We start from the raw sequence: 27951 nt of genomic DNA, 5'->3' as shown, positions 1-27951 counted from the left end.
CTGTACAGACCAGTTTATAAATGGTAGTTATGGTCATAATTCATTAAGATCATATCCAAGGCTCCTCTGAGCGTGGAGACCCTTGGAAGCAGCATGGTGCAGTAACATTCGTATGTATATTAAGCATTTGTTTCTCCAGAATAAATGGCAGTGAAGGTTGTGTTCTTGGGGACTACATTAGGGCTCAATAAATGGATTCCTTATCTAATTAAAGTTAGTGAAAGTACTTTTCAGAAGTTTAGTTGTGAGAGACAAAGAACCACAAGTTCTATAGATAGTTGATAAATTCCTTTTACTTGTTCTTGTATCCACATGATTGTAAAAAAGCAAACAATGCTAATGGCCACTTTGGTGAAAACACACAGTGTTCAGACCTTAGGAGGATTACATTCTTTGGACGGGTTTTATTCCCAGAATATCAAACCCCTTAGCCATGACAGCAGCAACTGCTTCACATAGCAGCATACGCCACATGTTCACCTTCAGTACTTCTCCTGAGAATACAGAGAAAGACAGTAATTACTTCTTCTACAAATCACTGTTAAAGAATACGCGATTTCTGGACTTTACTGAGAAGTAAATAGCCTAACTCAGATGTTTTGGGGGCTTTAACTAGAATCATCTTTACTTAAACTGTAGAGAGAGACTCTAAGAAAAAAGGTGTTCTGTTCAAGAAATCTGTTTTTAACTGATAAGAGATATAGAGCCTGAACTATTAGACTGTAATTTTATCTTTTTCTTTTTTTTTATTCTGTTCTAGGCTTCATGGTCTGAATTAACTTTAAACACCATAATGATTTTTTTTCCTAATGAAATTTTAAGTTCTCAAGCATGACTCTCAGAAATGCCTACTTGCTGTATTATTATTAATCATCAGTTCAGTCTATTTCATTAACTATGTAACACAATAGAGCAAAAAGCCTAAAGGAGGTATTATTTTTTTCCTCCAAGGGTAGTTTTCATTATCAAGAACTCAAAGACTCACTCTGTGACTATCAGTCACACTGCTTTTGTTGGAAATGTCCTACTCCTAGTGACCTTCCAATTATTTGGAGTTTCATGGTTCCATCCCATGTGCCTGAGGGTGGGGAAACGAGTCTGTTTGGGAATGGGAAGAATTCCATTTATGCTTGTATTAGAGTCAGTGCAATTCTGTCTGTTGTATATGATATGGATTACTGTGTAACTAGGGGGAAATTGGGTGTGGGGGGTTTCCATAAATAAATTGAAAATTATCCACTTTCAACTCAAATGAATGCCTCTGTTGGTGCCCAATCCCCAACATGACTACTGGATGAGCCACTTACCACTCTGCCGATCTTTTTCCACACAATAGCAGCTATCATAGAATTCTGTGAAAGTAGTTGCCAGCTCATAGATATAATCACACAGAGTGTGGAGAAGTAAGTCATCTAGAATCTTCTGCAGAACCTCAGGGAACCGCAAAATGCACCGGCCTAGTTTCCATTCCTTCTCGTGGTCCAAAATGATTTTGGTCTCTTGAGCGGCTTTCCGGAGCATCTCTTCATCAATATTGGCCAGACGTGCAATCGACCTGAAAAATTAGGTAACAGCCATCATTCCCCTTTGTTTAGTATATTCTTCTCCGTTGAAAACATATAATAAGGAATGACTGATCCAAACTAGAAATCATCATTTGACTCAAAATAAAAAATGCTGCACTCCAATTACCTGATTCTAGTGAAGGCATACAACAAGTAAGCCGCTGTATTTCCTCTGTCATCCAGCATTTTGTCAAAGGAGAAGATATAGTCATTCAGCCGGTTATGGGAAAGATCAGCATATTTGATACAGCCATAAGCAACAGATGTCTGAGCAGCCTTCAATTCCTCTGTGGTTAAGACCTTTTGGAAAAACAAAAAATACTTAAGTTACCAATCTTTGTTTTGTTCCACCATCTCACAGACAAAGATGGTGGTAAGAAGCATCTAGGGTGGCGATGGTAGTAAAGAACCCGCCTACCAACGCAGGAGATACAAGAGACGCAGATTTGCTCCCTGGGTCAGGGAGATCCCCTGGAGAAGGGACCGACTACCCACTCCAGTGTTCTTGCCTGGAGAATCCCATGGACGGAGGAGCCTGGCGGGCTACAGTCCATGGGGCTGCACAGAGTTGGACACGACTGAAGAGATTGAGCATGGCACAAGGAGCAGCTAATGGTGCGCTTTAATCAATATCAACACTGAGGCAGGAAAACATAGACCAATCTACACGGAAGGGAATAATGAAAATAAAACTCATTGGCTCTGCATAACAAAGAATGCTTCCATGAGAAACCTGATTATAAATATGAAGTGTCAGCTTGAATACTTTTTCCCAGTGTATTCAGTAGATATGAAACCAAAGCACCAACTGTTAGTTTTTATCTGCTTCATTCCATAGACTATTCTGAGGTGGGTTATAGGAAACAAAATTAGGGTCAGGTAATTAACTGGAATGAAAACAGGGTGTCAAGAAGTGGAAAAGAACTAACACTGTCTTGGTAAATTTGGTCATATATTCTGAAGCATTATTAGGTCAAGTAAGTAAGTAAGGATTTCTGGTCTGGACATGATGCAGTAGCTTGAAGCAGACTAACCCCTTCCACCAGAATCAACTACTTAAAAGCTGAATAAATTATAAGAAGCAACTGTTTGAAGTCTCCAGAGAGCATCAACACAAGGACATCATTAAGACAACTAGCTGGTGTGCTATCTGTCAGCCAGAAAACTTAACTAGGAAGATGACATTATCTAGAACTATTACAACTTTTCACCCACCATGTCAGATGAAATGACTGAAAAACCCAAGGAGGTGAGGTAGGGGGAGGGGGAACAAGACAATACAAACAACAGAAACACAGCAACAGCAACTTTAAAGACTGCAACTGGAGTTTCCCTGGTGGTTCAGTGGTTAAGAGTCTGCCTGCTAATGCCGAGGACATGAGTTCGATCCCTGGTCCAGGAATGGACAAGCTGTGCAAAACTACTGAAGCCCACACTCCCTAGAGCCCATGCTCCACAACAAGAGAAGCCACAGCAATAAGAAGCCCACGCACCACAACGAAGACCCAGCGCAGCCAAAAATAAAATAAATAACACATCTTTTAAAAGTCTGGAATCGTTTAAAGAGTACTTATTAATTACAAAGAGGAAAAACAGTAACTTCACAATGGAGAAAACTGATAGTATCACCGTAACAAAAGTGATCAAAATGAATGTTAACAATCATGAGACATATCAACATCGTGTGCCTCCTGAAATAATTATGTGAGAAGGAAACTTGTCTTCCTAAGACTATATAACTTGAATTTAATCACGAAGAAATACCAGATGAACCCAGCTACAGGACATTCCACAGAAAACCTGACCAAAAGTGTCAAGATGATGAAAGAGAAAGAAAGAGCAAGGAACTGCCCAGATTAAAAAAGATTAAGGAGACATGAAGACTAAATGCAACATGTGATCCTGGACTAGAAAAAGGAGACAAATGGCAAAATCTGACTCAGGTCTGCAGATTAGTGAACTGTACTGTAGCAATGTTAATTTCCTGGTTTTGAAATCATACTACATCTATAGGATGTTAATATTTGGGGAGGCTGATACAGGAATACTTTGTACTATTTTATAATTTTTTATGTCTGAAATTATTTCAAAATGGAAAACTATGATTAAGGTATTTAGAATATCCAAAATAAAGCATATAGAGGAGAAAAGTGGAAAAAAAAAAAGTGAAAAACACTCTGGGACACAGTCAAAAGTTCTAACATAATATATGTACTTAGATTCCACAACAGAACAGGGCAAAGATGCAATGTTTGAAGAGATATGCCTGAGAATTTTCCTAAACTGATGAGGAACCCAATCCTCAGAAAACTCAGCAACTCCAAGCAAGATAAATACAAAGGGAAGAAGGAAACACTCTACCTCCCTCTCCAAACCACACCTAGGCAATTAAAAACTGCAAGGAGGAATAAAGTTCACAGCAAAGTGTAAATATGTGGATAAATATAAATGGATGGTCTAAAACAAACACTACGCAAAAGACTTGAACATATCATTCACAAAAGATACCCAGATGATCAATAAGCAACAGTTAACATAACTACTCATTAGAAAAATGCAAATTTTAACCCGTGAGATGCTAATACATATTCACCAGAAAAGCTATTAAAATAAGACTCACAAAATCAGTTATGTGGAAAGATACAGGGCACTGGAACAATCCTATTAGTAATGGGAGTATATAACGCTTGTAACTCTCTCCTTGGCAATTTTTAATACAGTTAAATGTAAGCCCACCCTACAACCCAGAAATACCATTCATAGATATACATCCAAGAGAAAAGTGCATGTACCCAAAAAGTAGCTTGAACAGTAATGCTGAAATTATTAACAGCTTCTTATTCGTAACAGTCAACAAACAGAAACAACCCTAATGTCCTTCAACAGAAGAAACACATTAAAACTATTATCTATTTTATCTATCAGTAAAAAGAAATGAACTACTGATATACCTGGAAAACAGCACATACTTTATGATTTCACTTAAAGTCCTCAAATAAACAAAAATGATCTATGGTGATAGGAAACTTTCTGGGGTGATAAGAGATATAACTTGATTGGTTGATGTTAGCATGTATACACGTGTGTAAAAATTCATCAAGCTTTACATTTTACTCTATATAGATTAAAAAATAGTAGCTGAAACGGCCAAATAAAGAGTTAAAGCAGTTTTTGTTACTATGCAGACTAAACAAACTGATTAGTGACTAAATTTTCCACTTTTCATCTGACTTTGCCACTTATACCTAGGCCAGGACTAAAAGGCAAAACTATTCTGGAGATATCAACTGGGTATACTTGACAACCACCAACTGAAAACAGAACAGAAAACAACTTCATGTTTCACTTTGGAACAATGGAAATGGAACAGGTGGGGAGAATGTTCCCTTAGAGCCTGCCTTCATGCTCTCTGGATTATCAGTGATCTGCCCAAACCAAACCAGAGTATGTCCTCAAAGAACCCTTTTTTGTTTGTCTCATTCATGTCTACATTTAATCCTATTCTGTGTCTCTCTACAATTTTACTCTTCTGTTTATAGTAGCTTTGTTCATTCCATTTGACTGCTGGAATGTAAAAGACCTAAGATCCTTTGGCTCAATCTCTAACCTCTGTTTATTTCTATATTAAAAAAAAATTTTCTTCCCCATTTTGATGCAGTTCCTCCAAATTTCACACAAATCCAACCATAGTCCTTTCTAAGGGTGCTATGAAAGGCCATCATGTTGCCTACTCTGTGGGCTCACGGGAAGCCTCGCGTGGTCAGTGTTTACTGCTAATGATGACTCTTCAAATGCTCCCAGAGAAAGCTCAACAGATGTACACTCTAATGTAGGGATTCACTCAAACCGCCTCAGTCTTCAGTATTCTCCTATCATTGGTTCAAAGCAGTGACAGGTGAACTGCCAAGAAGCAGCAGAGATTCTATGCCACATTAACAAAGGAAGAAAAGGCCATGGTCTTTTGAAATAGCTGAGAACTATATTTTCACAATAAACACTCAGCAATTGAAGAAACAAACTGTGCTATAAACCTGAGATATAAGCCTGTCAGAAGCTGACTGACTTATAAACCTTCCCAGTTCTCTCAATAAAAACAAAAATGAAAAACCACAGCAGAATGCATGGCACACAATACACAAGTCAGTCTCTGGGTTACCTTGTCTCTTTCTTTTTCCTTCAATTTGTCCATGGAGCGTTTTAGTCCTTCTTCCAGGAGGTCAATGAGGCGCACTGTTTCACCTGATCGTGTTTTAAACTTCTTCCTAATAAAATTTAGATGTCCTAGTTAAACAGGTTTTGAAGCAGACCTTCCAACTTAGAAATCTTTAAAAGTTAAGTCTGACACCACCTTATTCAGCTGATAACCAGGGAGGATGACAAAAGAAAGCAGACACTTCCAAGTGTCTATCATCTATAACCCTCAACTCCAAGCATTCTATGCTTTAGGCTCCTAATAGCATTCTCTACATATCCATCTTTAATACAGTCCCTAAAAGGGAAAGAAAGAAGGCATCTGTTAATTTGTTCATTTTCCTGAACACGAAGTCTGGGTCAGTTGTTTTGCCTTCTTAGAGAATTATTAATTAATAATACTTTTGCTTCTAGAATTGTTTGGGAAGAAATTCTTAACTGGAATCTCACTTGCATTTTCCTAACTAGTAATTCCACCTTTTTAGTGGTAACCAAGCCTAAGAACATATCAAAATCAGCCTGAGAACTTTAAAACTGGATGTCAGGGCCCCACCCATACCCACTGAAATCATAATCTTTGTGGATGGGTCAAAAGTACTGATAAGCACTGCCCTGGGCAACTGCACTATTAAAAAGCATCTCATGAAAATTGGATTTTACCTATTAAATAAGTTTCCAAGATATTTAATGTCTTTTTCTTTCTTTTAAATTAAAGACACTGTTCGATCCCAACAATGATACAAAGGAAGCATGCTTTTCTATCTAACACAAAGTCAGCCAAAGTGACTGTGATACTTCCTGTTCAAGTTGTATGCTCAGAGTTGCCTTTAAAAGGGATCATCTTGCCCTTTATTATGGAATTAAAACTCCTTTATTATTCCAAAACTACATGATTTCCCAGCCTTTCCTTATGTCATCCCCTCCCATCCTTGAGAATCCAACAAATTCCAAACGACCTGTGTGATGAAATGATACCCATCATAAAGCCTAGGCAAAATGCTAAGAAAGCCTTCCTTAATGTCTCCACTTGGCAAAATCTGGTCTTTTCCGTTACTCCCTACCTGTGCCTGCCTTGAATCTTTATTTTTCGTGTGTGTGGGTCCTCTCCTCTCACCTGTGGTTCTAATGAGAGGGATGCACAGCTGAGTATCAAAAAGAGCTTTCAAAAACAGATGCCTAATACCCACCGCAGACCTAGAAAGTCAGTAACTATTCTGGGAGGGCCTGGCATGTGTATTTTAACAGGTTCCAAAGGGAACTGCTCTGCTTTAGAGGACAGGCTTCTTCAGGAAAGAGGACATGTTTTATGTTATCTTCATGTACACACTGTGGAGCACCCAGCCAATGCCATGCACAGTGGGTGCTCAATAAACAGGAAGATGATAAAAAAATGATAAATTATTTATTGTAAAAAGCCTTAAAAAAAGAAAAATTCACTAAAAAAATAGATGGCAGAATCTGAGCATTTTATTTTTTTTTTTGGCCGCACTGCACGGCATGTGTAACGTCCCTGACCAGGAAATGAACCCATGTCCCTGTAGTGGAAGCGTGGAGTCTTAACCACTGGACCACCAGGGAGGTCTGAATTTGAGCATTTTAATATCAATGTTTAAAATATGGTAGGATGCCACTGGCTAGCTATCACTGATAATTTTCTTTTTTATGGTGTAGGACACCATAATTATATAAATGCAGATATCTAAAATAATACCACCAGGGTCGGAAGAACCAATATTGTGAAAATGACTATACTACCAAACGCAATCCAAGATTCAATGCAATCCCTATCAAATTACCAATGACATTTTCCACAGAACTAGAGCAAAAAATTTCAAAATTCATATGGAAACACAAAAGACCCCACAGAGCCAAAGCAGTCTTGAGAAAGAAGAGTGGAGCTGGAGGAATCACCCTTCCTGACTTCAGATTATCCTACAAAGCTACAGTCATGCACCTCTGGGTACCTTATCTTTGACAAAGGAGGCAAGAATATACAACGGGACAAAGACAGCCTCAATAAATGGTGCTAGGAAAACTGGACAGCTACATGTAAAAGAATGAAATTAGAACACTTTCTAACACCATACACAAACATAAACTCAAAACGGATTAAAGACCTAAATGTTAAGACCAGAAACTATAGAACTCTTAGAGGAAAACATAGGCAGAACATTCGATGACATAAACCAAAGCAAGATCCTCTATGACCCACCCCCTAGAGTAATGGAAATAAAAACAAAAGTAAATAAGTGGGACCTGATTAAACTTAAAAGCTTTTGCACAGCAAAGGGAACTATAAGCAAGGTGAAAAGACAACCCTCAAAATGGAAGAAAATAATAGCAAATGAAACAACTGACAAAGGTTTAATTTCCAAAATATGTTAAGTAGCTCATACAACTCAAAACCAGAAAAACAAACAACCCAATCAAAAAGTGGGAAAATAACCTAAACAGACATTTCTCCAAAGACATATGGATGGCTAACAAACACATGAAAAGATGCTCAACATTGCTCATTATTAGAGAAATGCAAATCAAAACTACAATGAGATATCACCTCACACCAGTCAGAATGGCCATCATCAAAAAGTCTACAAATAATAAATGCTGGAGAGGGTGTGGAGAAAAGGGAACACTCTTGCACTGTTGGTGGAAATGTAAATTGATATAGCCACTATGGAAGACAGTATGGAGATTCCTTTAAAAACTAGGAATAAAACCATATATGACCCAGCAATCCCACTCCTAGGCATACACCTTGAGGAAACCAAAACTGAAAAAGACATATGTATCCCACTGTTCACTGCAGCGCTATTTACAACAGCTAGAACATGGAAGCAACGTAGATGTCCATCGACAGATGAATAGATGAAGTTGTGGTACATATACACAATGGAATATTACTCAGCCATAAAAAGGAATGCCTTTGAGTCAGTTCTAATGAGGTGGATAAACCTAGAACCTATCATACAGAGTGAAGCAAGTCAGAAAGATAAAGATAAATATCGTATTCTAACGCATACATACGGAATCTAGGAAAATGGTACTGAAGAATTTACTTACAGGGCGGCAATGGAGAAACAAGACTTGTGGACATGGGGAGAAGGGAGGAGAGGGTGAGATGTATGGAAAGAGTAACACAGCCAACGGGCATTTCCTGTATGGCTAAGAAAACTCAAACAGGGGCTCTGTATCGACCTGGGGCGGGGATGGGAGGAAGCTTCAAAAGGGAGGGGTACATGTGTACCCACGGCTGGTTCATGTTGAGGTTTGACAGAAAACAATAAAATTCTGTAAAGCAATTATCCTTCAATAAAAAAATAAATAAATTATATAAAAACAAATAAAAACAACCAAAAAAAAAAAAAGAAAACCAAAACAAAACAGGAAAATAAGATCCTATAAAGCAATACTCAACTCATGCGTTTGATTTTTAGCACTTTCTTAGGATCATTAATATTTAAGGGCCAGGTGTCTTCCAGTTACAAAAAAAGTGCAGCTATACAGAATTATATGTTTGATCTAAGGTATTTGTCTGCATATAACCTTACATCTAAAATAAATACCCTGACATTTATTTGGGTAGGGGCCAGGCCTTTTATATGCTTAGCCTGCCTTTCATATGCTTAGTTAGCCCTTTTGCACATTGGCGTGTTAAGCATCTTAAGTTACTTCATGAAGCTTTTAGAAACACCACCCACATTTATGTGATGGTAGAATCTAGGCCATGTCACCAAATCAAAAATGATATGGTAATTAAATAACTAAGTGATCCTAAGACAATATTAAATGGAAGATGTAAAAATTTCTCTCAATTCTTCCTAAAAGGCTACACTCTGGCAGTGATAAGACACAGGTACAAAACAGCTTGGCTGCATACATACTACAGCATATGTAGACTATGGCATCAAATCAAATAGTCTCTATTAAAGAACTCTGGCTGTCAGGTATGTTGTTACCACCTTCACATTTTCCAGACTTACTTGTCTTCCCCCAGCACCACGCCAAATCCAGCATGAGACACTCGAGTTACTTCAGGGTCATACCAACCAATCATTTGAGCAGCACCAAATATTGTCTGGAAGTGTAAGGACTACAAAGAAATAGAAAGAGAAAGTTACTTGCTAAACTTTCTAATTTAAAAAATGACTTAAAGCTCTTCTACTTAGGAATAAAGATTTGTAAAATTCAAATCACTCACTAACCTTTTAAGGCAAGTAAAGTTATAGAAGCTCTTCTTTATTCCTTATATATGAGAATAAGAGAACATCCTTCCTAGTTTATAGAGACAAGTGGGAAAACTGAGACGTGAACAAGTTTGGCCAAATCCAAACCCTGCTCTCTCTATCACTTTTCTGTCTTTGAGGAAAATTTAGAGGGTTTCTGAATGCCAATGCTTCACCATACTGCCTTACCTCCAATCAGACAATGCAAATTGATACAAATGTACAAACTTACTTGTCCATTGTCCACCACATAGATGATCATATCTGCTTTTTCCTCAAATAGTCTTTGTTTAATGGCAGCCAGGTCAGATGTATCATAGGTATAACCTCCATCCGATTTTACTATGGTTAATGGTACAGAACATCCTGGAACAAACACAATCTTTCTGCCATCGTCCACTTGCACAAATCCTAGAAGAAAAAAGAAAAAGAGAAAATTGTTGTCTGGGCACCCAGGGTGTGTTCCTGGTAGCTTCCCAAACTAACACGACACCTGGCTCCCAAATTCTTCATACAGCACTTCATTCTACGAGGAGTCCACCTGCTCAGCAGACACAAAACATGGAAATCTGTGCTTTGTTTTCAAGCAGGAGCCATAGCCTTCCTTTGGGAGAAAGATGCAATTTCTTTCATTACCTCTTAAAATGTATTCATTCATTTACAGTTTTCGAGTTACAGCTACAACAGAGTTCAGGGCACAAACATGGCAGGATTCAGCACTGGAATGACTAGTAAAATGGAAAAATAAAATCACGTTCATACACTCATGATGAAAAAGGCAAAATTCTTGGATGCAAGAAGGGACAATAAGGAACATGATGGTAAAAACAGCCGTATTTCAGTGTGTGCTGCTGCTGCTAAGTCACTTCAGTCGTGTCCAACTGTGCGACCCCATAGACGGCAGCCCACCAGGCTCCTCTGTCCCTGGGATTCTCCAGGCAAGAACACTGGAGTGGGTTGCCATTTCCTTCTCCAATGCATGAAAGTGAAAGTGAAGTAGCTCAGTCGTGTCTGACTCTTCACAACCCCATGGACTGTAGCCTACCAGGCCCCTCTGTCCATGGGATTTTCCAGGCAAGAGTACTGGAGTGGGGTGCCATGTCCTCCTCCTCAGTATGTGCTACTATATGCTAAATACTATATTGAGCCTTATTAAATTCAACCTTCACAATAACTTTATGCAGTAAATACTATTACTACTGCCTCTTCCCTTTCTTTTTTTAAACATTTTAGAAAACTTATGCTTGGTAGGGTGAAGGCAGTATAAAATCCTGGTTAAAAACAAACTCTTGACTTAGCAGTTATCAGCTATGTAACCTTGGGAAGTTACTAAATTCTTTGTGCTTTTCTTTTTTTAATGGACATTACTTTTCTTGTTATGAGTACAAAATAATTACACAATTAAAGTGTTTCTCACATTATGACAATCTGGATTCTCATCTTCCCCTCACAGCAAGGAATACAATACAGTTTCCCTCCAATATCCTAAACTATTTCTAAGGACCCCACACTTGCTTTGCCTTGCTTTGTTGAATTCCTCCTTTCTGCTAGCATGGCTAACATGGCCAGCTTCTTTTCTCATTATTAAAATTTTTTTACCTAAGTCTACAAATAACAAATGCTGGAGAGATTGTAGAGAGAAGGGAACCTTCTTACACTGTTGGTAGGAATATAAATTGGTGCAGCTATTATGGAAAACAGTAGGGAGGCTCCCCAATAAACAACAACTAGAGTTGCTGTATGATCCATCAATCTCATTCCTGGGCTTATATCTGGATAAAACTGTAATTCAAAAAGATGCATGCACCCTTGTCTGCACAGCAGCACTGTTCATAATAGCCAAGATGTGGAAACAACCTAAATAGCCATCAACAGATGAATGGATAAAGACGACGTGGTATAAACATACAATGGAACACTACTCAGCTATAAAAAAGAATGAAATGCCATTAACAGTAACATGGATAGATCTAAAAAAGACTGTCATCCTGAGTGAAGTAAGTCAGACAGAGAGAAACAAGTATCATATGATATAATTTATATGTGGACTCTAAAATATGACACAAATGAACCTATCTATGAAATAGAAACAGACTCAGAGAGAACAGACTTGTAGTTGCTGAGGGAGGGAGGGGAGTCTAGAGTTAGTAGTTGCAAACTATTATACATAGAATGGGTAAACAAGGTTCTATCATATAGCACAGGTAACTAAAATCAACATTCTGTGATAAACCATAATGGAAAATATGAAAAAAAAATTTATATATATAATTGAGCCACTTTGCTGTAAAGCAGAAGTTAATTGTAAATCAACTATATCTCAAGTTATAATAATTTTAAAAAATTCCTTATCTTAAAAGTATGGTCCCCAGTTTCCAGAATGTGATTAGTAAGTATCATTTTCTCCTTCAAGGAACTAAGTTTCCCTGGAGATAACAGACTGGCTGAATCCACAAGTGAGGCAGGAAATGTACAAACTTATCCTGAAAACAAGTTTGTGTCCAGAAAACAAGTAAACTATCAAAAACTGTAAGGGTCAAAGGGGAAAAAAAGGAAAGCCACTTGAGACTACCATTAGCTAAATACAAGACAATCTGAGTATTAAAAAATAAAGGCAAACAGTTGGAAAACATAAAATACCTAATTTACAATAATGCTAAAAATAATCCAGTTGTTACATCTGGAAAATATTAAGAAACTTATTTATTATTCTGAAAATTGGTAAAGAAAAATAAAGAAAGAACCAAGCATTTATACTGTTTGCCTTCTATGAACCATACCTCAGGTTAAACCAAAATGATTATGTGACAAATTTCTGCACAGAATTCCAGGTAACAAACAAAATAAATGACAGAATGCTACATTTCCCAACCTCTAATAAAATAATGGAACCAAGTCATGACCATCAATAGCTGCTACAACCACTAGAGGAAAGTCTAATGGAGAAATTAAAACGATAGATCAGGCTGACAAGACCTGAACCCACTAATTCATCTTAACATCATAACAAGAGAGCCAACTAAAAATTGGCATTCTCACAAATAGACAAGACAAAACAAGTGAAGAAAACAAAACACAAACCAGAGTTTAATCTAGCCTCTTTAGAAAATACAGATAGAGGAATTACGCCACACACCACCATATGGACATCTCTGTAGGACAAATGGCCTAGTTTCTTCAATAGTAAATGAGAAAGAAGTATGGGGCTATGGAGAGGAACCCATGACTTAACAAATTTTATATTAAACAAATGTAATGTGCAGACTCTGAAAAAAATACTTAAGATTAAAAAATATGAATCAGCTTGGAAAATCTGAACTCATGACTTGCTATTAAGAAATCATTGGGACTTCCCCCTGGTGGTCCAGTGGTTAAGAATCTGCCTTGCAATGCAGGGGCATGGGTTCAATCCCTGGTCAGGGAACTAGGATCCAATCCTTGGTCAAGGAACTAAGATCCCACACGTCACAAAGCAGCAAAGCCAGCAGGCCACACTACTGAAGCCCCCATGCCACAAGAGAGTCTGTTCACGACAATGAAAGATTCCACGTGATGTGACTGAGGCCTGACAGAACCAAATAACAAATGAAAAAAAGAAAGGAAGGAAGTATTAGTTGTCATGGACTGATAATGGTATCATGGTTTTGGGGTGGGATGAAGGGTCTGTTGTTTCAGAGACAAACCAAAGCAGTCACAGAAGAAATTATATAATACAAGCAGTGTACACAGGAAGGTAACAGACACAGTAAGGTCTGCCTGTGTTCATAACTAAGTTGGTGACTAGTGCATGAAGCTGGGAGATCACTATAATACTCTCTCTGTTTTTGCCTATGTTCGAAAATTTGTATAATAAAGTTTAAAAAAAAAGTAGAGTGCTTACCTCTATCTTCAAATTCCTTTACAATGTCATGCATCCTATCTTGATAGAAGGATTCTCCCCTCTCTATTAAAGAGATGTCCAATGCCTCATAGATTTTATTAAACTCTAGGGAAAAAGTCATAAAGAGAATGTATAATTTAAAAAGAGACATGCCTCTTACCTTCAAAGAAACTTATTATTTAATTGAAATATTTGGAAGAAAATTAATTACATTAAAATGTATGATACAGAATATATACATATTGCCATTTTCAAAATGTGAAGAAAATATTGCAAGATACACATCAAAATTATTAACAGTGGGTAAGAATACAGCTAACTTATTTTCTTTTTTCCTGTCTACATTTTTTTTCCTCCAAAGAAATACCTCATGTAATTTTTTAAAAATGTACTTAGGAAATGTACATGATAAGGAAAAAAAAAAGCCTTTCCTATTTGGAGATCAACTGTTCACTGAATTTTCTTATAGTTTTTCCTAATTGGTACCATTTATCTTTTTGTCTAGCTGCACATTAGTGACACGAGATAACCTACAGTAACACAACACATTTTACTGCCTAGTGTGGCAAAACAGCCTTCTCCAAACACCTACTGGCTATTTTTTCCAAAGATCTACTGGCTATTCGTGTTCATCTGTTCTTCAAAGTGACCTTTCAAATAACAGTCAAGTCTGTGAACACTCAGAACTGTCTTGAAACCACAAATGAATATGGAGAACAAGGGGACTCGGCATGACACTCTACCCAAACACTCTGTTCCACCCTGGCGTGTATTTCCCTTCATTTCAGCCCTACACATTTCTGGATAGAATTATCTGAAAGGATTTTATAGCTTTGGATGCTTAATGTGAATAGCATCTTTTTCCTTTCTACTTTTTTTCTAACTAATTTTTCCTGACTTCTAAAGAAATTAAAATTTGCACCTGCCTGTCTTTATAAACTTTCTTTGTAGTTTCAATTTCAGAAAATAAGTAAGAAAAAAAAAATTGATTTGCTAGCCCTTGAAAATTTAATACATCATTCAAAGTCAATTCTGAATACTCAAGAAACTACATGCAATAGTATTCGCTGGATAAACAAAGCCCAGAAGTTTACCTTGGCGGGAGACATCACAGATAAGTTTCCAAGCTTTTATGATGTCTGGATTTTTACTCTGGAGCAAAACAACACACTGATATGCTCGCTTCTTAAATTCCTCCTCAGTATCAAATCTCTTCTTGGATTCCTATATTAAAAAAGGTAAGGTTTGTAAACAGTCAGCCCCATATTTCTAGATAAAACACATTTCTTAAAAAAAAAAAAAAAAAAAAAAACGGAGGAAGTAAAAATTTAGATCTGTTGAACAACAGAACAAGTGTTCTAACTCAACAGTCAAAGACGTTGTTACAAATGAATGTGCTAATAAAACCCAATTATTGCTTCTGAAATAATTTTCCTTAAAAAATGTAAAATTTGCATCACAGTGCTACCTCTACCTTTCCAGTTCACACTAGTGCTTGTGTTCCAGGAGAATTACAATGTACAGCTAACAGATGAGGCTGAATTTTCCAGGCTCTATTTTCCACTCTGAATAATTTTTTTTTTTTTTGTAATTAAAAATAAAATCGTGGACTTCCCTGGTGGCACAGTAGATAAAAATCTGCCTGCCAGTACAGGGGACACAGGTTCGCTTCCTGGTCTGGGAAAATACCACATGCCGTGGGGCAATGAAGCCTGTGTACCACACCCGCTGAAGCCCAATAGCCTCGAGTCTGGACGCTGCAACCAGAGAAGCCAGCGCACGCCAACCAGAGAGCAGGCCGCTGGCTGCAACTAGAGAAAGCCCTTGTGCAGCAACAAAGACCCTGTGCAACCAAAAAGATTGCTTTCACTGGTTCATATCTACTTTGAAAGCAATAGGTGCTTATCAGAAAAATATTATTGTTAACCCTATCCCAGACTAACCAGCAATAACATTCTGATGAAAATTCTAGATATTTCTTTGCAATCACAGATCTGTATGTTTTAAAAACTATAAATATATGGTTTTTCTTTTATCCTTGGTATTAAAATTCAGCAGTGTATTTTAAATATTTTATGGCATTAATAGATTTGCCCATTCAGTGTACAGAATCCCAGCAGATTATAACAGCTATTTCACCTAACTGATATCAGTAAACGATTTTTCATTTTTTCATTAGAAAATACACACCAAAAGATAAAAAAAAAAAAAAACCTCTAAAAAAGCCAATTACCAACCAACCAAAAAAAGTTTTAAGTACTATATTATTTCTTAATACAGTAATCCTATTCTAGGACTCTATCATAAGAAAACAATTTTAAAAACAAGAAAACCTACATGTAGAAACACATAGATACAACCTACAAGTAAACCTACAAGTAAAAACATGAAGTTACTTAGTGAGCATCCCCAAAATGGGGGGGAAAAAATCCAATAATAAGGAGTATACACTTTGGTCTACAAATCCAAAATAAGATGTGGTCACAAAGTAACATGAAAGAGTATGATAAAACTTTAAATAGGTACAATACAGAAATGATATTATAACCACAATTGATATAATAAATGTTTATATATGGATAAGTGAAAGAGTCAAAGACTGTTTACTACAGTGATTTATTTAAAATTATGGTTTATGGTAAATTTGTCTTTAAAAAACTGTTTATACTTAACTAATGCTTTCAAAATATACAGAATCAGGAAGATAACAGCAGCATCAAAATTTTTAAAAACTAAAATGTATTTTGACTAACAAACTCCTAAATTCATGTAAGAATGGGTAATGCTGTAGAATTAAACTTTTAGCATACACTGATAAAAGCAAACATGCTATACTGAGGAACAGAGAATGCAGCAACTTTTATTTAACCCCATCATAGCTTCAAATACCATTTAAAACTCCCTAAGGAAAACTATGATAACTGATAGACACACAAATAATACAATAATAAATGGCACCAAACCTTATAAAAAGCCTGAAGATCCCCAATGGGAGGCGAAACTGTTAGGTAATCTGGAAATTTATCTTGCAGGTGAGCAATGAGCATGCCAAACTGGGTTCCCCAATCTCCTACATGGTTTAATCTAATACCAAACACAGAACAAAAACCACTTAAAAATGATAAACATGAACTGGACTATAAAGAAGACTGAGTACCAAAGAATTGATGCTTTTGAACTGTAGAGTTGGAGAAGACGCCTGAGAGTCCCTTGGACTGAAAGGAGATCAAACCAGCCAATCCTAAAGGAAATCAGTCCTGAATATTCATTGGAAGGACTGATGCTGAAGCTGAAACTCCAATACTTTGGCCACCTGATTCAAGGAACTGACTCATTTGAAAAGACTTTGATGCTTGGAAAAGACTGAAGATGGGAGAAGGGGACGACAGAGGACGGGATGGTTGAATGGCATCATGGACTCGATGAACTTGAGTTTGAGCAAGCTCCGGGAGTTGGTCATGGACAGGAAAGCCTATCATGCTGCAGTCCATGGGGCTGGTTGCAGAGTTGGACACAACTGAGCTACTGAACTGAACTGATATTCCATTAGGAACCACAAACATTAAGTGCCAATACATCATGTTTAGTATTGTTCTTTTTATGGAGGTGTTTCCTCATCTGGTCTGAGACAAAGACAAGGTCTGTTATGTTTGTCATTAGATACCCAGTAATGGAGCCTGCAAACACCTGGCCTACAGGATTTGCTGAATGAAGTTCCTATGAATGGACTGTGATCTGTTTGTTGCATAGTTAACTGGGACAGTGGCAGTCAGGTCAATGTTGATCATTACCATAATTTTATGAAAACGTAACTGTTCAACCAATTATTTCAGTATAATTTAGTAGTTCCCACATATCAGTGGACAAAATTCTTCAAAATATATCAATACAATCACTTCTCATTCCTCACTGCTTTCATTTAACCTTAAACCATCAGATCATCTCTTGACTGGATTATTAAAACAGACTTCTAATTAATTACTATAGTTCTTTTTCCCTTCTTTGCCTAGTTTCTTCAAAGTAACCAGAGTAATCTCTAATCATATTATATGCCATACTAAGACTCTCCAAAAGCTTCCCACTGCATTTAATAAAATCCCAATTTCCTATCATGGCCTACAAGGTCCAGTACAATCCGTTTCTTGCTTACCTCTCCCACTAAAATATATACTTCTAGTATACAGAAGAGGCACTCAAGAAATATTTGTGCAATAATGAAGGAGCTTTTTCCTTGGTTCTACATCCACCCCAAGTCTAAATAGCTATTAGTCCAAAGGAGGGGCCAAGGACATAATTTAAAAGCCTAATGGGTGATTATGAAGCAGACACTTAAGAACCACTGATTTAGTCAAAGATTCTTTCTCTAATGACATTTTCTCTTCTATAGAAATCTCCAAAGAAAGGCAAGAGTACATACCTCAGCACATTATATCCTGCGAACTCAAAGAGGCGGCACATGCTCTCGCCTATGATTGTTGACCGGAGGTGGCCTACATGCATCTCTTTAGCTATGTTGGGAGAGGAAAAGTCAACTATAACCTGGGATAAATAATAAAGATTTTTTAGAGGGGGGTATATGTATAAATATTTTCTTTTGCTAACACATTCATTAATAACATTTAATAATAAACAAGGCTTAAACATTAGCTTGGACTGTAATTCAACTGTTAGGATTTCTGATGGAACTTGTCCATCATTAATTGAAAAATAATCAAATCTGTTTAAATAAGTTATCTATTCTTTATTTCAGAGACAACTCATAAATATCAGCTGGCTACCTCAAATGACTTGGGGAATGAAAACAAAAATCACATAGCGATCAAGACCTAGGGGGGCTTTCTCAAGGGTGCTGGAGACCGTGGGCAGAGCGCCATGAAGGCCTCTGGGATGCTTCGCAAGTGTGAGGTGGTGGGGCGCTGCCTGCCGACCCCAAATGCCGCTCCTCTATCGTAGGAGAATTTTTGCGTCTAATCACGCTGTTGCCAAGTCCCACTCCTGGTACTTTTGTGTCTCCACTGAAGACGATGAAGAAACCCTAGGGGGAAATGGTCCACTGTAGACAGGCGTCCGAGAAATCCCCCCTGCATCTGGCTGTGCTGTGACCCCCACAACAGCACCCACAGCATGCACCGGGAGTACGGGATCTGACCACAGCCGGTGCCATCACCCAGGGCTACCGAGACGTGGGCGCTGGCACCGAGCCCGGGCCCTCTCAATCCAGATCGTGAAGGTGGAGGAGATCGCAGCCAGCAAGTGCCACCAACCAGCAGTCAAGCAGTTCCAAGACTCCAAGATCAAGTTCCCACTGCCACACCAGGCCCTCCCTCCGTCGCCAGCACAAGCCACGCTTCACCACCAAGAGGCCCAATGTCTTTTAGGTGCAGGCCCTCTCTGTCCCCAGGTCTGCCCAAATAAAATTCAAGTGGGAAAACCGAAAAAAAAAAAAAAAAGACCCAGGGGAAGAGGGTCTTTCAAGATAGCAGTGGACTAAGATATGGAGATTGTCTTCCTCCCCACAAATACATCTGCATGTGGAGCAACTCCTACAGATCACCTACTGAACACTGGCAGAAGATCCCAGAAAAAAAAAAAAAAGACCCAGTGGAAAGGTTACTTCACAGCTATGTTCATAATCTCAAAATATGACTAAATCTCAATATAAAGTGAAAACCATTCTTAGCTATAGCTAATAGAATTCTAATGTATTATGCTATCAATCAAAAAATATACATATACCTTTTTGTTCTCTCCAATGGAAGGTATTTTAACACCATTCACCAAGAGATTGGTCAACTGTTGTGATACAAAGCCCTTTCTTAAGTGGATATTAATAAAACCTAAAGAAAAACAGGGAAGAGAGAAAAATCAGACAGCCTCCAAACTTGAAGACAGCTCACTCCCAAAGCACTTCTCAATTTCACTTATGCTGGCTCCAGAACCCTAGTATGGCTCTGGTAAAACTTTTCAGGCTCCCAAAACCACTTGGGGCCTTGGCTTGAGCCCTCTTATAAGCTCCCTATTTCCAATCTAGTTTCACCACTTTCCTGAAAGCTTCCTACTTAATGCAGGACCCTTTCACTCCCAGCCAATGATTTGTTTAATTCTTAACAGAAAAGAAACGATCCTTTTGCCACAGAATATCTGCCATCACTTACCTCCTTTTTGCTGATGAGAAACTGAGTGACAAGGCAATAAAGTAACTCACCCACAACCAGGTGAGCAAGTCTAGTTTAAAACCTCCGTTTCCTAACTCCCAATCCAAGGTGCTTTCATCATCTTGTTCAGTACATGAGTTTTAACCTCATGTTTATATTTAAAATGGTTTTCTTTTCTTATTTCAAAAGGACTCAGCAATCAACAGAACTACTTAAGAAAGAGTACATTATGACATACCAGGACCAGCAATTTCAACTTTCTCAATATATTCATTGTCTGGGAGGTGTTTGACAATGTTTTCAGCAATTTCTCTTGGATTAACTTTCTGTTCCTTGGTTTTAAGCATCTATAAAACATAAATGATTGATTACACAACAGGTCTCAGCAGATTACTAGGAAATGCACAGCTGACAAAGCGTCAGATTCACCTGACATTAAGACTCATCAAAAGGCAGAAGCAGAGCCCAACGACCTTGTAAAGAGAGATTAAAGCATCAAATAGCAACAGTGCCAGGAGGAGTGGAAAAGTGCCAAGACCACAGCATCTCTTTTCAGAATGAGCTGCCACAATGATCTAGAACTTCTTAATGAAGACTTTTAAAGTCTTTAGTTATAATGCCTGTTTCCAGGACATTTACATTTATAATTTTCAAATCATGAAAGTGTGCAATATTCAGATTTGAGTAGTAAATAGCACCCTCATAAACCTAACTCCAGCACAGACACACAAAAATTATCTAGAAAAAAATCTGATTTATTTAGATGAAGCCTTTCTATTCAACAATGAAAAGAAATCAAAAAGTCCCAAACCAAGGGCAATAAACTACTAACACATTAGCTATTAAAAACAGGGAACTCCTCTGACTGAATATGAAATACACAAGCATACACAAGCCTATCTCAAAGACCCATCTCCATCAAATATTTGATGGGAATGCTGGTGCTAATTAGCTAACTTCTAATCCCTCAACAATAACTCAGTTATCCTGGACACAAAAGGAGGAATGTGCCAAAACAAAACAGTATCAGCTATTTCCTTAAATACTGAGTATATATAATTTAAATATTAAAATTTGTGCTTTTTAAAAATTAAAACTACACATTCCCTTTCCTCAAGTTTTTCAGAACTGTGGGAAATGTTTTCACTGAGGATACAAGGCTCTACTATTTATGTAAATGATAATGATAATTATGGGCTTCCCAGGTGGCTCAGTGGTAAAGCATCTGCCTGCTGATGCAGATGTGTGGGTTTGATCCTAAGTCAGGAAGCTCCCTGGAGAAGGAAACGGTAACGCACTCCAGTATTCCTGCCTGAGAAATCACACGGGCAGAGAAGCCTGGCGGGTTACAGTCCATGGGGTTGGAAAAGAGACAGACATGACTGAGCATGCACTCAATGATAACTGTAACGCTTAAGAAAAATCAAACCACAAAGAATGCTCTATAATAAATAATATAATCACCTGACAGATGCCCATAGCACTATTACACTGATAGTCCCCAAACTTGGGCTGCTGACTTGGTGTCACTATCAGTGGAGGATTTTCCAAAACTGGATAGGCAGCCTTAATGGCACAACCAAAGACCTCTTCCAGGCAGCTATTGATGTTAATCATATTCTTGGTTGGTTTGTTCCTTTCTGCCTGAAGACTCTGTAAGAAAAGAATGTAAATGTTAATAATCTTTAAATCATACAAAAATTCCCCAAATATTTTGAGAAGCCTTCAAGGATCTTGACACTGAAAGGTAACACACACTCAGTGTAACACTCTCGTATTTAGGATGTGCTGAGAAGCATGAACAGGACAAGTCTGTCCCACAGCATCTAAGACATACATGTAAAAATACCCCACGTACTTTTTACTACAGATATTTAACCAGAACAGAGGCCAGCAATAGGGAGTAACGGGCTGATGATTTTCTCAGCTTCCTAAAGTACTGAGAAAATAATATAAAATCAATCCTAAATAACTTCCTATCAAATGCAGGAACTGAAAGCTCTATGGACAAAAACAACAAAAACATTTAATCTCTCCACTAAAACACTGACCCTTTCAAGTGTGAAATGAAACAGGTTAAAAATACTGATGAGTACTATTAATATATCAGAGTAATTAATTATAATTAGAGAGTAATTAATATATCAGACTGTTTTGTCTTACTGCTAAATAACCCTGTGGTACTTCCTATTTCTTACCTTCTCAGAAACGGAATACACTCATTTAAGATGGTATATCACCAATCAATTACCTCCATTATTGCACTTTTCATACTTTCTCCAAATTATCTCCCTATACCACCAGACTTCTGATTGCAAAGAAAGTGTCTATTTATGGTTCTATCCTGGTAGGCGACAGTCCATGTGGTTGCAAAGGCATCAGACACGACTTAGTGACTAAACAATAAAACAAGTTCTGGCACCTAACACTCTACCTGCCATGCAGCAGGTCAAGAAGACTGGTGACTGAACAGATATGCTCTTAAAGGAACACAAGTGAAAATGCTGTCTACACACTAATCACGAGTTTACATGAGTAAAACGTCAATGATATGTAATAAGAACGGCAACAATGATGAGAACTATTATTCGAGCAGTACTGAACTGGGTACCCCTGAGTGATTCACGTGTCAAGAACGGAGTCAAGTGCTTTATTTCTGTGCATTACCTCACGTCACCTACATAACAAAAACGGACGTCATGACTGCCATCACCATTTCCCTGTGGGCTAGAGATTAAGTAAGTTGCTAAAGATGATAAAGGCAAGAGGCAAAGCCAGGATTCAAGGTCAATACTCTTTTCTCCCCTAAAACATTAAGTTCCATGAGGTGAAGAAATATTACATGTGGTACAAGCATCTTTGCTACAACTCAATATAAACACTCTGAAACTTCACATTATGCAAAAAAACAAAAACAAAAAATTAAAACACCCTTCTAAAACAACAGAACTTATAATAAAATCAGCATCAGAAGGAGATAACTCAAAATCTGAGTTTTTAACAAAAGCACCATCACAAAGAAACCTTAACATTGTCACTGATGAAAAAATGTACCTATCATTCTAATAAATATTAATGTTAAGACTTAATCTTGGGGGAAAAAAAAAGACAGCTCAATGGGAGGGGGTATGAAGAATAGTTGAGGCTGCCAAGTTAATGAAAACAAGGGCAAAATGCATCTCAGACAACCATCCAAGACGTGTTTTTAAGTCAGGGCATGTGGCCAAAGTGAGCCAGAGGAAGAGGGTGGGGGAGAATGGGCATCCTACACGACTTATTCTTCCATGGCTTGCTGTTTCCAGTTGTTTGCGTGTCTTGTGTTCAGTGCTGTTACTCAGCAGGGCAAAATATCTGTGAAAAAAACAATATGCCTTCCACATTACGCTGACAGAATTCTCCTATTTACACACTAGAGCTAGTGTCCATTATGAAAATGTGTACTAAAATAAAAACAAAAATAAATGGGAACTAATTAAACTTAAAAGCTTTTGCATAGCAAAGGAAACCATAAACAAGAGGAAAAGACAACTCTCAGAAAGGGAGAAAATACTTGCAAACAAAGCAATGGACAAAGGATTAATCCAAAATATACAAACAGCTCATGAAGCTCAGTATCAAAAAAAAAAAAGAATAAAACTCCAATCAAAAAATGGGCAGAAGACCTAAATAGACATTTCTCCAAAGAAGACATGCAGATGGCCAAGAGGCACATGAAAAGATGCTCAATATAACTAATTATTAGAGAAATGCAAATTAAAACTATAATGAGGAACCACCTCACACAGGTCAAAATGGCCACCATCAAAAAATATATTAAAAAAGAAAATCTACAAACAATAAATGCTGGAGAGGGTGTGGAGAAAAGGGAACCCTCTTTCACTGTTGGTGGGAATGTAAATTGATACAGCCACTGTGGAGAACAGTATGGAGGTTCCTTAAAAAACATTAAAAACAGAACTACCACATGACCCAGCAATCCCACTACTGGGAATATACCCAGCGGGAAAAGGTTAGTTGCTCAGTCGTGTCCGACTCTTTGTGACCCCACAGACTCTAGCCTGCCAGGCTCCTCTGTCCATGAATTCTCCAGGCAGGAATACTGGAGTGGGTTGCCATTTCTTTCTCCAAGGGAGCTTCCCGACTCAGGGATTGAACCTAGGTCTCCTGAATTGTAGGCAGATTCTTTCCTGCCTGAGCTACCAGGGAAGCCCACGTACCTGGAGGAAGCCCTAACTGAAAAAGACACGTGAACCCCAATGTTCACTGCAGCACTATTTACAACAGCCAAGACATGGAAGCAACCTAAACGTCCATCAACAGATGAATGGATAAAGAATACTGCATTCCATAAATACAACAGAATATTAGCCAGCCATAAAAAGGAAAGAAATTGGGTGATTTGCAGAGATGTGGATGGACCTAAGTCCGTCAAACAGAGTGTAGTAAGTCAGAGAGAGAAAAACAAATATTGTATATAATGCATGTATGTGAAATCTAGAAAAATGAACCTAGTTCCAGGGCAGGAATAGATAAGCAGAGGTAGAGAATGGATGTGCAAACATGGAAGAGGGAGGGTGGGATGAATTGGAAGACTAGGTTGAACATAAATACATTTCCATGGGTAAAACAGATAGCTAGTGAGAACCTGCTGTGTAGCACAGGGAGTGCAATTTCTCCATTATGTACACCAACAACTTACTCCTAACTTGTCTAATGCAGGGGGGAAAGGACAGGGTTTGAGTCCTTTTATCAAATTTCAGAATCTTCGCTAACAAGGATTTTTTAAAAGACACTGTAATTTAAATTGTGGGATGAAACCAAAGCCCAGAGCACTCACTTTTTGAAGGATCTAACACGTGTTGTAAAGCAGAGGGTTGGAGGGGTGGGAAGGAGGTCCGAGAGAGGGTGGGTATGTACACATACAGCTCATTCATAGTGGTTGTACAGGAGACACTAACACAACATTAAGCAATTATACTTCAGTAGAAAAAAAAAAACACTTCCTTTTGTATCTTTTCCCTCCTAGCTTCCAGCACATATCAGGTATTTAACAATAGTTCTGACTTGAAATAAAGAGAAATGAATATAAATAAGTGCAGAATGAATGAGATAATCAGAAAGGTGAGATATGTTGGGGACAATTCCCTGGAAAAGGAATTTTTTTACTTTAGAAGACTCAAAGCTATTTCAAGCATAAGAGATCACAGTAGGTAATAAAAAAGGACTTCATGGCAGTGGGGCAGGCAGAGACTAAGATAAATAAAGACAGTAAGCTTTGGAAAAAGGGTATAATGCCAGTGCAGCCTGCCTGAAAGTAGTGGAGCACACACAGAGCAGAACAATCATGGGAGTGAGGTCATCACCCAGGATGTGTCATCAGCAGACCTGAAAGGCAGGCCAAGAAATTAAAGCCCCAACGGAAGCAAGCTCAATCTTTTGACAAAATCGATAAACACTGTTAAGATTATGAAGTCATGAAATAACCAATACAAGCTTCATGGGAAAAAAATGTTCCAAAACATTAAGTGGAAAAGAACCTTCCCACAAATATGACAGCATAAAATACAAAAATAAAACTGTAAAATAACCAACTTAAAGCAGAGAAGGACTGTGGGTGTAGTTAAAAATATTTTGATTTGATATAAGCAATTACTGAAAATTAAGCTGGCTAAACAACTTAGTATGATGAAACATTTCAAAGGGTCCCAGAAGAAAAACAGCAATTTCTCTATTATCTGCACCAACAACTTACTCCTAACTTGTTTAATGCAGGGGGAAAGGACAGGGTTTAAGTCCTTTTGCCAAATTCCTTTCAGCATCTTCTTTAACAAGGATTTTTAAAAAAGACACAATAATTTAAATTGTAGAAGGAAACCAAAGCCCAGAGTACTCACTTTTCGGAGAATATTCAGTCGATACTTTAATTTTAAATTTTCTTCTCGCAAATTCTCCAAATCTGAAGAAGCTTCTGAACAGCTGTAGTTTTTCAACCGATCAATTTCAGCAGTCAGAAACTTTATCTCTTTTTCCTAGGAAAGAAGAGCCACCTTGGTCCATCATGACTGATGACTCCCAGATGTGATAAACTGAACCATAAACTTACTTCCTCATCTCCCCTCCTCTCCACCTGAGCATGGTAGAGGTATAGCAATTAAGGACTTTGCCTTTGATAACTTGTGGTTTTTCTTTGAGTTTTTTGATGACATTATCGATCCTATCCTTGGTAAGAAAAAAGTATTTGTGTGTGTTGGAGAGGAGAAACAGGGGTGTTAAGCTTGCAGTGGGATCACCTTCAGATTGCTTGTTCCTTTGGTTCAAGTCCTTCTGCTTCTGCCTTTTCTGAGACAAAAGGACTTTCCCCTTTAATCCTCTGTTTCCAGTGTCTTAAGTCCTAGATCAGATGTTTCACTCTAATACCCAGAACCAAAGACATGTCAATTCAAGAGAAATAAAGCTACCAAACTGCGTTATTCAAGGAGAGATTCCTCACTTCAAATTTGATTGTTTACCTAGGCATAATTACAGCAAAGGCAAAAAACACAATATGCCATAAATGAGCATACTGTGCTCCAGGCACAGAGCTAAACACTTTTCAGAAATCATCTCTATTATTCTTATCACAACCCACTGAGAGTATACCTATGTCCCTACACTGAAAAAGACCATATGACCGAAACAATAAAGAACGTGACAATTTACTTGACCAACTTGTGACGGATTTAGCAATGAAGAGGTCCCCATCCTCCCACCCCGCCCCACCTGCACCTAGAATGTAAGGAAACTGTCACTTCTTGACAAACTCTTGCAGTTCTTTCCCCACGAATACTGATGGCAAGAAGCAAGCCTCAGCTTGATAATCGGCCCCTGCACGGGCCGAGAGGAAAGAATCTCCGGATTCCTCTTGCACAGTATCGCGGACAGAACGGGGTGCTGAGCGGCAAACAGGGCCCAGGGCTCCTGCTCTCACCCTACCCTCCTGTGTGTGTGTTCCCGCGCTTCCCCCCGACAGAGCGCGCTTGTTCGGGAAAGGACACTGGCCGAGGCGGGTCTCGACACGCCAGGCTTCAGCCCCCCTGTAGATGCTGGCTTGGGGGTGTCAAAGAGAGGGGGATCCTCCGTCTCGCTGGACCTCACTGTCACCCGGGCCTAGGAACGCTGGGTTCTTCCTCTCCCATCTCTTGGAAAGCGTTCCTGGGAGGGCATTAACCTCCGAGGCAGCGCAGGTCCGGGAATCGGGACTCCGCTTTCCCTGTCGGAGGGGCGCAGGCCGGTCCCCGCCTCGCGGCCGTTGTTTGAGTGCTGCCCGGGCGGGAGCCGGGCCCTGGGGCCTCCCTTTCAAACCTTCCCACCGGCCCCATGCGGTACTACCTGCTGCAGCAGCCGCGCGGAGCAATGAGCAACTAAGGCGTCCATCCTCGCGTCAGCGCCCTAACCTCCAAGTCGCCGGAAGCGGAAGCGGTGAGCCCTCTCGGAAGCGGAACCCCTCCCCTTCGGCCCTCGCCGGCCCCCCCAAGCCACGCTGGGCTGGCTGGGTGTCGTTGCCTCCTCCTTTGTTGCCCCCTGGTGGAATTCTGGAGAAACTGCAGGGAAAACTCGCGAGGAATTTTCTGCCTGGATGAGGCTGCAGCCTCCAGAGTCTCATGTTCGGAGGAGAGCAAAGAATTTGAGGGGAATTGGACCAGAGCTGCTCTGTGCTCAACGGATTTAGACAGAGGATCTTACGAAAGCCTGTGTCTCTTAAGGGCTTCATTTAACCCTCCATGAAATGGGTACAGGAGTAGGCACTGACACCCTACTCCAGTACTCTTGCCTGGAAAGTCCCATGGGCGGAGGAGCCTGGTGGGCTGCGGTCCACGGGGTCGCCAAGAGTCGGACACGACTGAGCGGCTTCCCTTTCACTTTTCACTTTCACGCATTGGAGAAGGAAATGACAA

General features: G+C 38.8%; 1 protein-coding gene and 1 pseudogene across 1 annotated transcript; one reads left to right on the top strand and one right to left on the bottom strand.

The window, feature by feature from the left end:
• Positions 1 to 271: 271 nt before the first annotated feature.
• On the bottom strand, positions 272 to 27506 carry RARS1 (arginyl-tRNA synthetase 1). The gene is made up of 15 exons (XM_043913494.1): positions 27386 to 27506; positions 25912 to 26046; positions 21482 to 21670; positions 20256 to 20364; positions 19599 to 19699; positions 18280 to 18401; positions 16826 to 16946; positions 14957 to 15086; positions 13863 to 13967; positions 10215 to 10393; positions 9740 to 9849; positions 5722 to 5827; positions 1693 to 1865; positions 1308 to 1555; positions 272 to 494 (listed from the first exon to the last, which is right to left on the bottom strand). Exons 1-15 carry the CDS (start codon positions 27428 to 27430, stop codon positions 385 to 387), a joined length of 1983 nt encoding a protein of 660 aa, XP_043769429.1. The 5' UTR covers positions 27431 to 27506; the 3' UTR covers positions 272 to 384.
• On the top strand, positions 18735 to 19312 carry LOC122700548 (annotated as a pseudogene).
• Positions 27507 to 27951: the final 445 nt, after the last annotated feature.

The sequence above is a fragment of the Cervus elaphus genome, chromosome 9, assembly GCF_910594005.1.
Source record: "Cervus elaphus chromosome 9, mCerEla1.1, whole genome shotgun sequence".
NCBI lineage: Eukaryota > Metazoa > Chordata > Mammalia > Artiodactyla > Cervidae > Cervus > Cervus elaphus.
Note: the sequence above shows the minus strand (reverse complement) of the source record. Positions and strands in the feature narration are given on the sequence as shown.